Source organism: Dermacentor albipictus, chromosome 5 (genome assembly GCF_038994185.2).
Source record: "Dermacentor albipictus isolate Rhodes 1998 colony chromosome 5, USDA_Dalb.pri_finalv2, whole genome shotgun sequence".
In the NCBI taxonomy this organism is placed as follows: Eukaryota; Metazoa; Arthropoda; class Arachnida; order Ixodida; family Ixodidae; genus Dermacentor; species Dermacentor albipictus.
Window position 1 is genome coordinate 109,201,553 of NC_091825.1, and position 12,398 is coordinate 109,213,950.

The following is a 12,398-nucleotide window of genomic DNA, read 5'->3' on the forward strand; positions in this document are numbered from 1 at the left end:
CTGTGCGGCTCGCCCAAAGCAGTGTTGCATGCGCGTTCCGAAGGAGCGCGCGCATGTGTCAGCGTCATTTACAATGCAACGAGTGGACCGCTGCTCTCGCAGGGACCAGAGTGTGGTTGTCGGTTTGTTCGTGACCCCTTCGCGGCGCGCGCATCGGTCGGCGGAAGTGTCAAGAGCTGGTTGTTACACTGTTGCTGACTTCGCGCTTGCGCTACCTGAGGGCGTTGTTCGCGAGCTGTATTCTCTCGGTGTAGGAATAGGAACGATTAAAAAGCAATACCTGCTTTCTTTCTTTCCTTTTTTTTTGCAGTGGCTGCATTGATTCTGACCGATTGAAGTATTTACTAGCAGCGGTATACCTCTGCGCTTATGGTTTGCTCCTGCTGAGCACGAGCTCGCGAGTTCGAATCCCGAGAGCGGCGACTGTATTCCGACAGGGGAGGGTATGGAATGGAGCAACGCTCGAGCAGTTAGATTTCGGCGCATTAGAGAGTTCCACATCAGAAAACTAAATCGAAGCTCTCCACTAGTAGCATCTATACCAGCCCCCGGTGTCAATTTGGGAATTAAAACGCCAACGAACAACGAATGAATTAGTTAAATAACCAATAAAACCTGATTCACACGGTACTGGACGAACTTCTATGGAGAACTGATCCTCCTGAACACAATGAATGCTTCAACAAAGGCGTCAAGATAATACGGGACCAGAAGAGCAAGTGTCATTTTGAGAAACAGAGAACACTGATAAAGCAAACAGAGACTTGTAAACTAAAAGGAGACGCGAAGTTAAAGCCTCGCAGTTGTGTCGCTCTTCAATGTTCTCATGCCCAAGACATAAAAGTATTCCTTTCACGTAAGTACGAACTAAAATAAGGTTCCCGCATCGTCCACGTAAATAAAACACGTGGGAATCATCCCACAGGCGAAATGAAAGCGGGCCACTGGCGCATACAAGCTGCGACGAGGAGGAATGCATTTCATTTCGGCGAGTTTCGGGCTAAAGTCTCATTAGGAGGGAGCGCATCGATTTGCATGCGAATATAATCGCTCCTCCCTAAACGACCAATCAGGACTTGAGTATAGTGCACGTCGCATTAATTTTGCAAGCGAAATTGCGTCTCCGCAATGTTGTTTCGCAACCAAGGCGAATTGCACTGCAACCTTCGTATTGTGTGCAGCGAGATAAAAATAAAGAGAGATAGAGAGAGAAACGGCGCATTATGCAGCGAGTGCAATGCTAATGATGTATGATATCTCACCTTGGCAAAACAAAAATAATTTCGGTCTGTTTCTTAGTTAACAAAAAAAATAATGATAAGAGTAGCTGCATGGCAGTTCTCGTCGAAAGAAATACATGAAAATCAGTTTGTATTGAAGTTGGCGTTCTCAATTACAGCACGCATATCGTTCCACGCTGGCTACGACATTATGTAAAGCAGCAACCTTTGTGTCGTTCTTTCGTTTTTGATTGCTCACCGCATTCTGTCCGCGCATGTACCCTTTGTATACAGCTCCTTGCATGTAAATGAGCCTTACTGCTCATTCAGACTTCATATTGTTGTCTCATGATGGCGCTGCAATAAAAAATCAGCGCATTCGTCTTGGTCAGTATAGATCCGGCGACCGCATACTTCCGAGAGGTAGCGAAATTCTCAATTTTGTTGCTCTTATTGAAACGGCCGGGAAGCACAAAGGGGATATACAAAAAACGTAAAGTACAAGTTCTTTTGCTGTTTTTTATTCACATATTAAAGCATTGTTTCCGTAAGCGGCGCTTCTTCCGTGGTTTCAATATGACTGGCTCTGGATATTCTGACGTAGTTCGTGAACTTTACAGGTAGCATTGTTATTAAACTGCATGGTTTAGCGTCCCTAAACTGCTGAGTCGGTCATGATGGACGTGGTAGTGGAAGGTTCCGGATTAATATGGACCGCCTGGGAAACGAACCCGCGACCTCGAGCTACGCAGAAGAACGCCATTGGCCACTGACTGTACCACGGCAAGTAAGTGGAAATATTCATGCAGATCGCGATATTCACACTGCTAAACAAATATCTTTCAGATAATCACACGGGATGTTCGCACGTGCCGGACGAAGTTACCTTAAGAGAGAAGTATTCAGTCAGTGCATTCGACTAGTTTTATCCTATGGGACCGAAACTAGGAGGATCACAAATGAAAGGGAAAGATATAAGTAGAAGGCAGGGAGGTTAACCAGAATAACGTCCGGTTGGCTACCCTACACCGGAGGAATGGGAAAGGGGGAAAACAAAGATAACAGGGAGAGAGAGGAGCGAAGGAAAGAAGGAAATTGCGGTGAGTTCGCTGACGTGTGTGGTCTTACAGAAATTGCATTAATCACAAACGAAATTCAGAACAAACAACGGGCTGCACAACAAGCGATGGAACGGGAGAATGACAAGCTTAACGTAAAAGAAACTGGAATAAGGCGGTACGAATCGCAGAGCAAACGAGAATACCTGATAGCGCAGTGAAGCCTGTTTATGTGAGATTTAAGAGAAACAAGTGCAGCTGAGTAGTCCATGTAATGCGCAGGACAGAGACACATTGGTCCATTACGCTGGGACCGAACGGGTGCCAAGGAAAAGAAAACACATATGAAGACGGCATAGCCTTGAGTGCTGTGTAGCGGTCAGGAAACGTGCGGGCAAGGGATGGAGTCTATATATATATACTGATGCAATACAGGAGTAATGGTTGAACCTCGGGTGGGGCCTTCGTTCTCAGTGGAGATAATTAGAAAGACGATAAGTATGATTTTTATTTTTACCTCTTCTATGTAATTAGGTTCCGCATTTTCTTTCTGCGACCGTTGCGAAACGTTTTTGACGTGTCTGCTTTCGGCAGCGATAGAAACAGCGCTCCACGAAATGGTACCGCGTTACCTTGAGTTCGTTCCACTATTAGGATGCCTAATCAGGCTATACAGCCAAGCAGGCGGTAGATGTCTGATGATGACAGGTCAGAAGATCACGCGCCACATATTATCGAATGGCGTAGGATAGTGATCGAAGATCACGACGTGTAAACGATCGGCCGGAATTCTTGCATAAGCATTCAACTACACAGACGCGGTTAACCTTTACTTCCATTGCGCGTTGATCAACGGATTGATTGATTGATTGATTGATTCAGATAGATAGATAGATAGATAGATAGATAGATAGATAGATAGATAGATAGATAGATAGATAGATAGATAGATAGATAGATAGATAGATAGATAGATAGATAGATAGATATAGATAGATATAGATAGATAGATAGATAGATAGATAGATAGATAGATAGATAGATAGATAGATAGATAGATAGATAGATAGATAGATAGATAGATAGATAGATAGATAGATAGATTGGAAATTTCGCCAGCGCACGCAACACATCGTCGGTTTCTCCACAAACAGAATTTGTATCACTGAACGATGATGATAGGTATAGTGTGCCAATACTGCTACGTATTTAAGCCGCGGGACCACGACGTAATCTCCACAGCTGGTTATTTGTCTATCTATATTTTTACCAAAATCCCACAATGTTACCCGCTCCCTGTAAGACTCTTTTCGTTTTAATATTTTACTGAAGCACCAGGGACGCACCAGTGATCTTCGCGTGCTGCTCGCAGTCTCCGCACAGAGGCACGAGCACGGTTGGCGCTAGCAGAGCGCATACTATTATTCCTTGGCCCCGAAGCCATTCACGGGAAAGAGAGCGAGTTGAGCCTCCGCGCATATGTACCTGCCGTGGGGGCCGATTAGGAGGAGAAAGAAAAAAAGAAGAAAAGCGGAGTATGCGGTCGGAGGGAGCCTGCCGCTGCCGCCTCCAGGTCGTGCCCTCTCTCCTCTCACACTCCGCTCTCTCTCTCTCTCCCCACACATTGCGCTGCAGAAATGTAGGCAGACAGGCGGACGTTCACGCAGCACCTCTGCTGCTGTCTCTGCTGGCTGTATAGCGCATCATTCGGACTCCTCCATATACGCCAAGTAGTAGCCTGGGTCAGTCGAGCCACGCACGCGTCAGATAAGTTTCTAAGCCCAGGATTTCCCTCTCCCGCTCTCTCTCTCTCTCTTCACGGGTGCCCGCGTGTCTCGGTTACAGTTTCGCTACCCATTCTCTGAAAATGACAGGTTGGGAGCTCGGGTTTTTCTCAATATACTTATTAGCCTTTTTCTCTATATCTTCTTTTTTTTTCGTTTCGTGTAGCAGGGAGACGCTAGATCCTGAGAGCTCCGCCTTCCGCTGAGAGATCGATTCTTGGAACCGAAGTTCAAGGGCTCGGCACCTCGGTGATGATCAGAGACAGTTGCGACCGATCGAAATGCCTTCTCAGTTCCGCCGCATCTCAACGATGCTCACCCTTCCACTGGGATGACCTTACGACCCGGATTATGGCGCGACGTGGCTGATAACGTAAAATTTATGACATCTAAGTCTGCGCGGTGGGTTTGAGACTTTTTGTTTTCTTTTTTGGTATAGGGGGGTCGGGGGGATGGTGTTATGATCAATCGATCGTACGGCTCGTCCTTATGAATAAAATAACAAACTTGAATTGTTATTTAGGCAGCAGTTGCCATACAGAACTTTAACCCGGACGTCACGCATTGCCTGAATAGCGTGCAAGTTAATATTTTTCCCCTCCACGAACAGCAAACCTTGCGGCGCTTCTGTATGAGAACGCCGAAACGGAGGTAATTTAAATTATTTATCGCAGAACCTGCATGTGTCCTGTCGTACTCAAGGGTCATGTCGCGTGATCTACGTGTCATTTTCTCTAACCAAGCGATTGTGAAACCTGGTGACCGACATCTGAGAACCGCAGGCGAGGACAAAATTCTTCACGAGGGAGGCTGAACCATATTGAAATTTGCAAGCAAAAGCTGAAAGAAGGCGCGAAAAGAAAATTTACAACAAGGCTTAAATTAACGCATACGTACATTGCAGCTGCCTCCCACTGATCATATGACCCTGATCGCGAGCTAAACATTATATAAGCTTCCTAAATAAATTCGTAAGTTGGGGTTAAGATGAGCACAGCAGTTCTCTCTCTTCCCCGCACTCTTCAACTCTTGAGCGGAGTAAAAATTGCGATCGACGCCCCAGCTGGCGTTTTACGTTTCAACCAAACTCCAATTTGCTGGACACAGTTCCAGCTTGTCTCTAAGTGCCGAAGTGTGATTTCCGTAACTTTGCACGTCATTCCTCTATTCTTCAGCGAGAAGCGTATCCCCCTTCTCGGTCATCATTGACGACACAGGAGAAGTGGTCTCCGCTAGCGCATCAGAGGCAGCGGTATCCGGTGGCTCTAAAAAACTCCGCTCTAGTCACGAAATTCCACAGCGATTCATTTTACGGTGACTCTATTGTCTTGGAAAAGCTGTTTCCAGGGTTAGGTAGCATAGCCGTTGGTAACAGTACACGCTCCATCATAATTTCAACTACTACTTTTTTTTTGGTGGATCAAAGTATCGTTGTCACGTCGACTGCCATTACAGCACACCCTGCGCTCATATCCAGGGCGAAGCAGCCCGTCCGTGTGATACCTGCTGTCAGCTTACTTTAGCCTGGATTACACGAACGATCGTTGGCGACACCGTGATGCCGTAGGAGTCGGTAGCAAATTAAACACTCTTCACAACATCTTTCGGCTCTATGTTGAGCCTAAGCACAGAGAACCCGGTGTGTCGGAGGCAGCATTTGCAGTGACGCAATCTTCATAAAGTTACTCCTTATTTCTCTGTCTCTCCGTTATACGAGAACAGAGGTGTAAAAGAATAAAGGTTAAAGAACGTTTCTATCTCACTCTTATTGAAGAGCGTCACAAGGCGCACCACTGATTTTTTTTTTCTTTAACTCGGTACCTTGCCTTGAAGCATAACGCAGAGATACGTTAATGAGTACACAAACAGACTTGTCCGCGCAGAAAGTCTAACAGCGAACGTTAGATGAGTCCATGGATAGTAGTTTGTTGTTGCTATAGGCGGGTATAGCCTGGCGATGCAATGTTCTTCCCATATCATGATGACGGTGTGCATGTAATACGCGCACGGCAAGGCAAGGCTTTCTAGCAGCCACCGAAAAGCCAGAGGGCGTGTAGGATATCGAGGGACCCTGGATGTGACTTCACGATGATACACGAAGCGCGTCACCTGGATATGCACTCGCATTAACCACCTCACGCGGTGAACTGCGTTTTGCCTTAGGTGTCCGAAATGAGGGCTTCGGTACTCGCTGGATTTGCCATTTCTGTCTCTCGAGCCGTTGCGTGCGTGAGAACTGTTGTAACAAAAACTCGTAATCTTAGCATAACACGTTGTTCCAGTTGCGTTTTCTCATTACGTTCTGCGCCGTATCTCCAACTGCACTTCCCGCGAAAACCAACGAGCGTTCGAAGCCAGACGCAGTGTTCGCAACTAGACTGATACTTATTTTCAGTACGCTCGCCTTTTCGAGAAGCCCGCGGGCGGCGCGAAATACCGCAATATTTCTTCGGGCTTCATTTCAAAACCCACTGGACGTTGGATGAACACTGCTGGATTCATTCATTGCGCTGAGGTGTCATGCCTCATTTAGAACTCTTTCAGTAAAGAACGTGTTTTATTTCCATGTTGAATTCGAGCCCAAGTATTCGTATATAGAGAGAAATATTAATCAGTTATAAATGAAGATCCTGACTCTTTAGTGAGGATCGAGTGCGCTGGCTTAGCATTTTGAATGCTCTGGCAGTTTGTAACGGATAACAGGAAGGATAAATTACGTGCAGCGCCATTGTGACCCTAGTTTACATCATTTTGGTGGTGCACATCTCATCAGACATACACGCAGCCCATGCGCGAAATACGCGTGAGCGGCCGCATACCGTTGCATAACTAAGATTGCAAGGATATAAGGAGGCAGACGGTTATACTGAGTGCGAAAGAAAAGATTCTTGGTCAACATGTCCTTCTTTGGTCACCTTTTTTTTTTTCTTTTCATCGCTTTAGCACGCGAAACTGTTTTCCTAATATATTAGCACACGGCGGCTTTCTTCGGTCTCTCGAGACAAAAACAACCATATACCCAGGACACGTAAAGGCACTGAGAAGCAAGAGCGTGATCAGCATGGCATGTGCTGGCACTTCGTGTCCGCGAGTTTCGCTATGCAGGTCGAACGCCGAATCATCGCGAAACCGAAAGCGCGTAGTTGAACGCGGGCACGGCCCCGCGGATACGTCGACTTCACGTATGTAGGTCGACCCTCGCAATTCGGCGTATTCGAGGAAAGGTCGGCTTGCTCGGAGCGTGTACAGGTTTTTTTCGCAAGAAAATACCGGAACGCTGCGCGCCAATAGAACTATAGCTGTCGTTTTCCCGCCATCTGTATACCGGATCCTCTATAGTTTCCAATACATTTCGATAACTTTTCTTGTCAACTATGTAGTTAGACGTTAGGTAGAGAGTAGACTCAACACTTATCACTAGCTACGAGCCCTTGTGTAACCGATTCAAATCTGTCCCGTTGAATGCTGAATTAACAGATCTGCGAATGGGTTCCGATCATAACTGATTCGTTAAGGATAAGTACTGTTATTGGGCGCACGTCCCATACAATATATAGGCGCTTGCGTCGCGTGTAAACTCTCGTTAGTTGTTAGACTGCAGCCACTGGTACAGTTCGGGAAATGCTGGGACGGCATCACGAAGTGCTGAATCCACACTCGCACGTGTGGTTGATAAGACGACAGTGCGCGTTCAAGGTGCTCAATTGGGCCCGGCTCGTGTTCACAATTCAGCAGCAACGCCAAACGGGTTTTAGCGAGACAATGTACTGCACACATCTGAGGCGGCACCTGCGACACTTACCAGTAAGGAGCATCAGCCACCTAGAATCCATTTCCGGCGCATATTGTGTGCAGTGTCGACCAGCAAATCGGCGCTCATCTTATCCTTCGCTATAATTAAATTTTATTGCCCAAACACGCTCACGGGCAATAACGTGGAAAACCGACGCGACCACAGCCTCGTCATTGCAAAATATGAAATGGGTGTGCTGACGCCACTGCGTCCAGTCGCAAACACACGTTCCATGTCACTGTCGCTGGTCGCTTAGCTGCTCTGAAGCCTGTTCGCGGCAGGCGATTGCTTAAGAGGAAAGAAAAACGAAAGAGATAGGCATGCATGGCAAGTGGCCAGTCACACTGACCGTCTCGTAGAGTCCTCGGGGTCCCCTGACGCCGACCTGCACCGCCTTCCAAGGCACCGCCCGGTACACCTGCTCCACAGCAGTGGTGTGTCGCCGCGTCCTGGGATGGTGCATCCTGCTGCACCCTCCCAGGAGCAGGCTGGTGCGCCGCTTCCTGCGGCAGCCGCCGTACTGCACCGCCTTCTCGGCACTGCGGCAGGCGCACGCCTTGGCGTGCACGTGGTACGACCGCCCGGTGGCGTCGGCCACGCTGGACATCGCACCAGGAGCTTAATCCGTGAGGGAGCAACTCTTCAGTCGCGGGGAAGGACGACGGTAGCAGCGGTGGAACGGAAGACTCTCCGGCGAAGCCGCATGTTCTTTCCAAGCGCTTGACGATGCCGCGTCGGCAGCTAAGGCTTTCGTTTCGTTTTCGCAAAGTTCCGTTCGCTGTTCAGATGCGATCGACGGGGGCGCTTTTGTTTCGTCGGCCGCTGTGATGCAACCGACAAGGCGTCCGCGGATGCTGCGGCGAGAGTGCGTGCACACGAAATGCCTGTGAATCCACGGCGTATTCCAGCTATTGGTAACCAACGAAGCTTCACGAAGGGCACTGCAACAGGTCCGAACAGTGAATCCTAAACGTTGGATCAACAGTCGCTGCTTGTCGCCTTTTCACGCAGCGCGGCGATCGCTGGTTTGGGCCTGCTGGCAGGCCTTGTAGCCTGCTATAGAAGACGCCGTCGTTTTAGTTGTCACTGCAATCAGAGTGCGAAGGTAACTGCGGCCAAAACTTGAGGTCGTTTGCGGCGGCGGTGGCGTTTATGAGAGGACGCCAGCACTACGTGCTATTCGCTGGGCTTTTTATCAACGGGCCGCGCCGCCCCCCTCGTATCGCTCACTCACTGCCCACCGCTCTCGGCGGCGGTTTGACGAGCAGGTCCCATTTGGTTGTTTGGCCGGCAGTTCGCTTTAATCTTACGACGGCAGAGACAAGGGAATGCGTACGTGAAAGCTTCGCTGGATTCTTGCGTTAGTTGGGCGATGACAAGCTATAGAGCGGAATTGCGTATGAAAAAAAAAGGGAGAAAAAAATACACCGCGTGTTAGCGTGTATTTAGCGCGAAGGCACAATGTAGCACCGTATTCCCTCGTTTGCAGCACGTGTAGAAGTGACTTGAAGCACAGCAACGCACCGCCGAAGACGTTCAGCAGCGCGGTCACCAGAATCACCAAAGTAATCCACTCGGTCTCGAGAGGTATGAGGTGAGCACCACTCACGCAAGGATGGCCGTACGGTTCTAAATCACACACCTTCAGGCACGGCAAAAGTGATCAGACACTCGCTGAACAGACGGAATCCAAAGCACGCGCACGTTGTTCTAGAGAGCAGCCGTCCGTTTCGTTGGTACACACAAACGTTGGCGCGGATGCAGTCAGGTGCTCCAGTGCCCGATCTGCCGGCACAGACACGCACGCACAAACACACGACCACGCACAAGTGCACACCCGAGAGACAACTTCACAAGCGCGCGAGCAGTGAAATTCGCAGCAGCCTCCGAAGCACCACGAGACCGAAAAGAACGCCGAGAGGGGAGAACTAACTCGCCCGTCGTGCTGCCGTGATCGCGGCGGCCAGCGGACGAAAGAAACGAACTCACGGGACACCACGGCACAAGCATGCAGCAGCCAGGTAGGAGGGGGGAGGGACAGCCGTCCCCTTGCCACCGCGGTGTGGTCCCCCCCTTTCCCTTCGCCGGCGGCAGCCGCCGACACACCGCCGAACGAAGTCAGAAATGACGAGAGGGCGAGGGCCCAGCTGCGAGACGGGGACGGCGAGAGAGGGCCCCCATGACGTAACGTGCACTCCTTACGCACTCCCCCCACCCCAACCCGAACCAAACTTCGTGCCTCCAGTCACTGATCTACGTGCCGACGCCGGCCTGGGTTAGCAGCAGGCTGGCGTTTTGGGCACAGCCGGCTTCTCTACTCCGGCAAGAGCAGCAGCAGCCGCGATGATCGCTCTGAGGCAAAATGCGGCGGCCTCGCTCGCTGCCCAAACTGGACCCACACACGGCTGAACTTCTTCAGCGGAAGCAAGGGCGCCGGAACGTGTCTAACCCCAGAGAATTCGCTCCCCCCAACCTGCGCTTCTTTTCTCGGTCCGTGTCGGAGGAGACTGCTGGGTTTATTTTGTTCGTCTGATCGATCCGGACTTTGCCACCTATGCAGAAACCCCAGAGAGAGAGAGAGAGAGGGAGAGAGAGAGACGCCCAGCTGGACGGGTTGCGCCGCTCTTGTAATCACGGCGCGGTTATTATGTCCGGTGGAATGTATTAATAAAACGTACACGAGAGAGCGCGAGTGAGTTTCCCGGGGTTTATTTTTATACCGTCAACGGGCTGTTGCTTACGCGCCTTGGCTTTTAATGCTTTCGTTTATTCGCCTGCTACCCAACTGGAAATGATCAGAGTAAAGCGTGTGGTCTCGAGACAGGATGGGAAAAAAAAAGAAACCCCTCGACGAGAATGCCGATTGCAAGCGTTCAAATCCGCAGTGCAAAATTAACGAGAGAAACACTGAAGCAACATCTCGAACAGAATCATAACATAGCGAACGCTATAGAATATATCGCATTCTTATTTTATATACGCTTTTCGCATTAACATAATAGTGAAAGAAGCGTGGCTGCATATAGTTAGGCCATAGTACAGTGTGTGTACAAGCAAACGCCAATGTATAATTGCTAATGTTTGCAGTTACATATGGTTCGGTGGCACGAGTCCCACCAACCTCACAATATGCACGACGGGTACAAGCAACTCAATCACTTTTACGCCTCCAGTATTAGGTAGCCTTGCGCACGCTCCGAAATTTGACGCCCGAATATTACTCATATCCGTGCAGTTGGTAATAGGCATACATACCAAGAAACCAATATCGACTCACGCTTTCCATTTGAATTAGCCCTTCATATCGGGTGTTTAACGCTCTACAACCCTCTACCCCGTTTCCTTTTATTAATATGAACGGGAAGAAGATGTTGGCACACATGTTGACCCCGGGCTGCTCTTCTTCGCAGGGCGAGCAACACAAGGAGGAGGAAATAAAGAGAGAAGGCAGGGATGTTAACCAGAAATGCGCATGGTTGGCTACCCTACTCTGGGGGACGATAGACAGGGAATAGAAATATAAGGTAGAGAGAAGGAAGGGAGGGGGAGGAAAGTCGCGGTGAGCTCGCGCACGCACGCGAAGGGCATGATAGAGTCAAAGGCATTCGCAAGAAAGGCAAAAGTGCCTTCATAGTTTTGTGGGCCGACGAGCGATGGGGACGATCTTACAAGTAGCGCCTGCGCAGACAACGGCCAAGACGCAAAAAAAGTTATGTGCTCTGGAGACACTCAGATAGTACTACCATTGCCAAAGTTTTACCCACAGGATAATGTAGAAGGACACCAAGAAACATACAAAGTTCCGCAAACGAGTGAAAGTACACGAAGACTTTCAAAACGCGCATAAGGTCAGGCCATATCTACGCAACAAGAAAAGAAAAATAAGCCAGACGTGAGCTACACACATACAACGCACTATACAGCCTTTGGCATCCAAAGGAAATGTAATAGTGGGGTCAACCGCCATATATTCAGTAAGAACCTAATATATTTGCTTTTTTTAGTTTAAACGCTATAAGTGCTTTTTTTTTCTTTTTTTGTAGCTCTGTTGTGGGCCATGATCCAAGTATATTTCTTTTCAGAGTGTTGTTATGCCGTTCTAACTACATTAAATCTGTCTTTAGTCTTCGCCTTGCGGTATCGTGTCGCGGACACTCGAGAAAAAGGCGCTGTGCGTATTCGTCAGCGTGGACGCAATCACACTGCTGACTAGCAACGCGTTATGTCCTACGTAAAAAGTGGCGCGTCGCGGAGCAGCAGCAGGCTATTGACATCCAGGGTCAAATTTTGGATGCAGTAGTCTGTGCCAGCTACTGATAGTAGTAGTATTTGAGGTTTAATTTCGCAGCGGCCTAATTGGTTATAGTGTGCTAAACACTAATTGGATAAATAATCGTATGTAATGAATGTCAGTGAATAGGGGCCTCAAATAGCATAGTTGAAAAATGGAAGTTTACTGGGTATTCAGAGACGCTAATTAAGGGCGCATCCCAAGGGCTCGTTGTGAGGTGTTGGTGTGCATGATTAAACGGAGTACGAGGCG

The 12,398-nt window shown here is 48.8% G+C and overlaps 1 protein-coding gene across 1 annotated transcript in view; it reads right to left on the reverse strand.

Moving 5' to 3' along the window:
- The window catches only part of LOC135920702 (rho GTPase-activating protein 20-like), a 712,294-nt gene extending 702,491 nt beyond the window's left edge, over window positions 1-9,803 (reverse strand). The window contains exon 1 of the mRNA XM_065454923.1: window positions 8,205-9,803. Coding sequence (XP_065310995.1) covers window positions 8,205-8,462 — 258 coding nt within the window. The 5' untranslated portion in view covers window positions 8,463-9,803. The remainder of the gene's footprint in view (window positions 1-8,204) is intronic.
- Window positions 9,804-12,398: the final 2,595 nt, after the last annotated feature.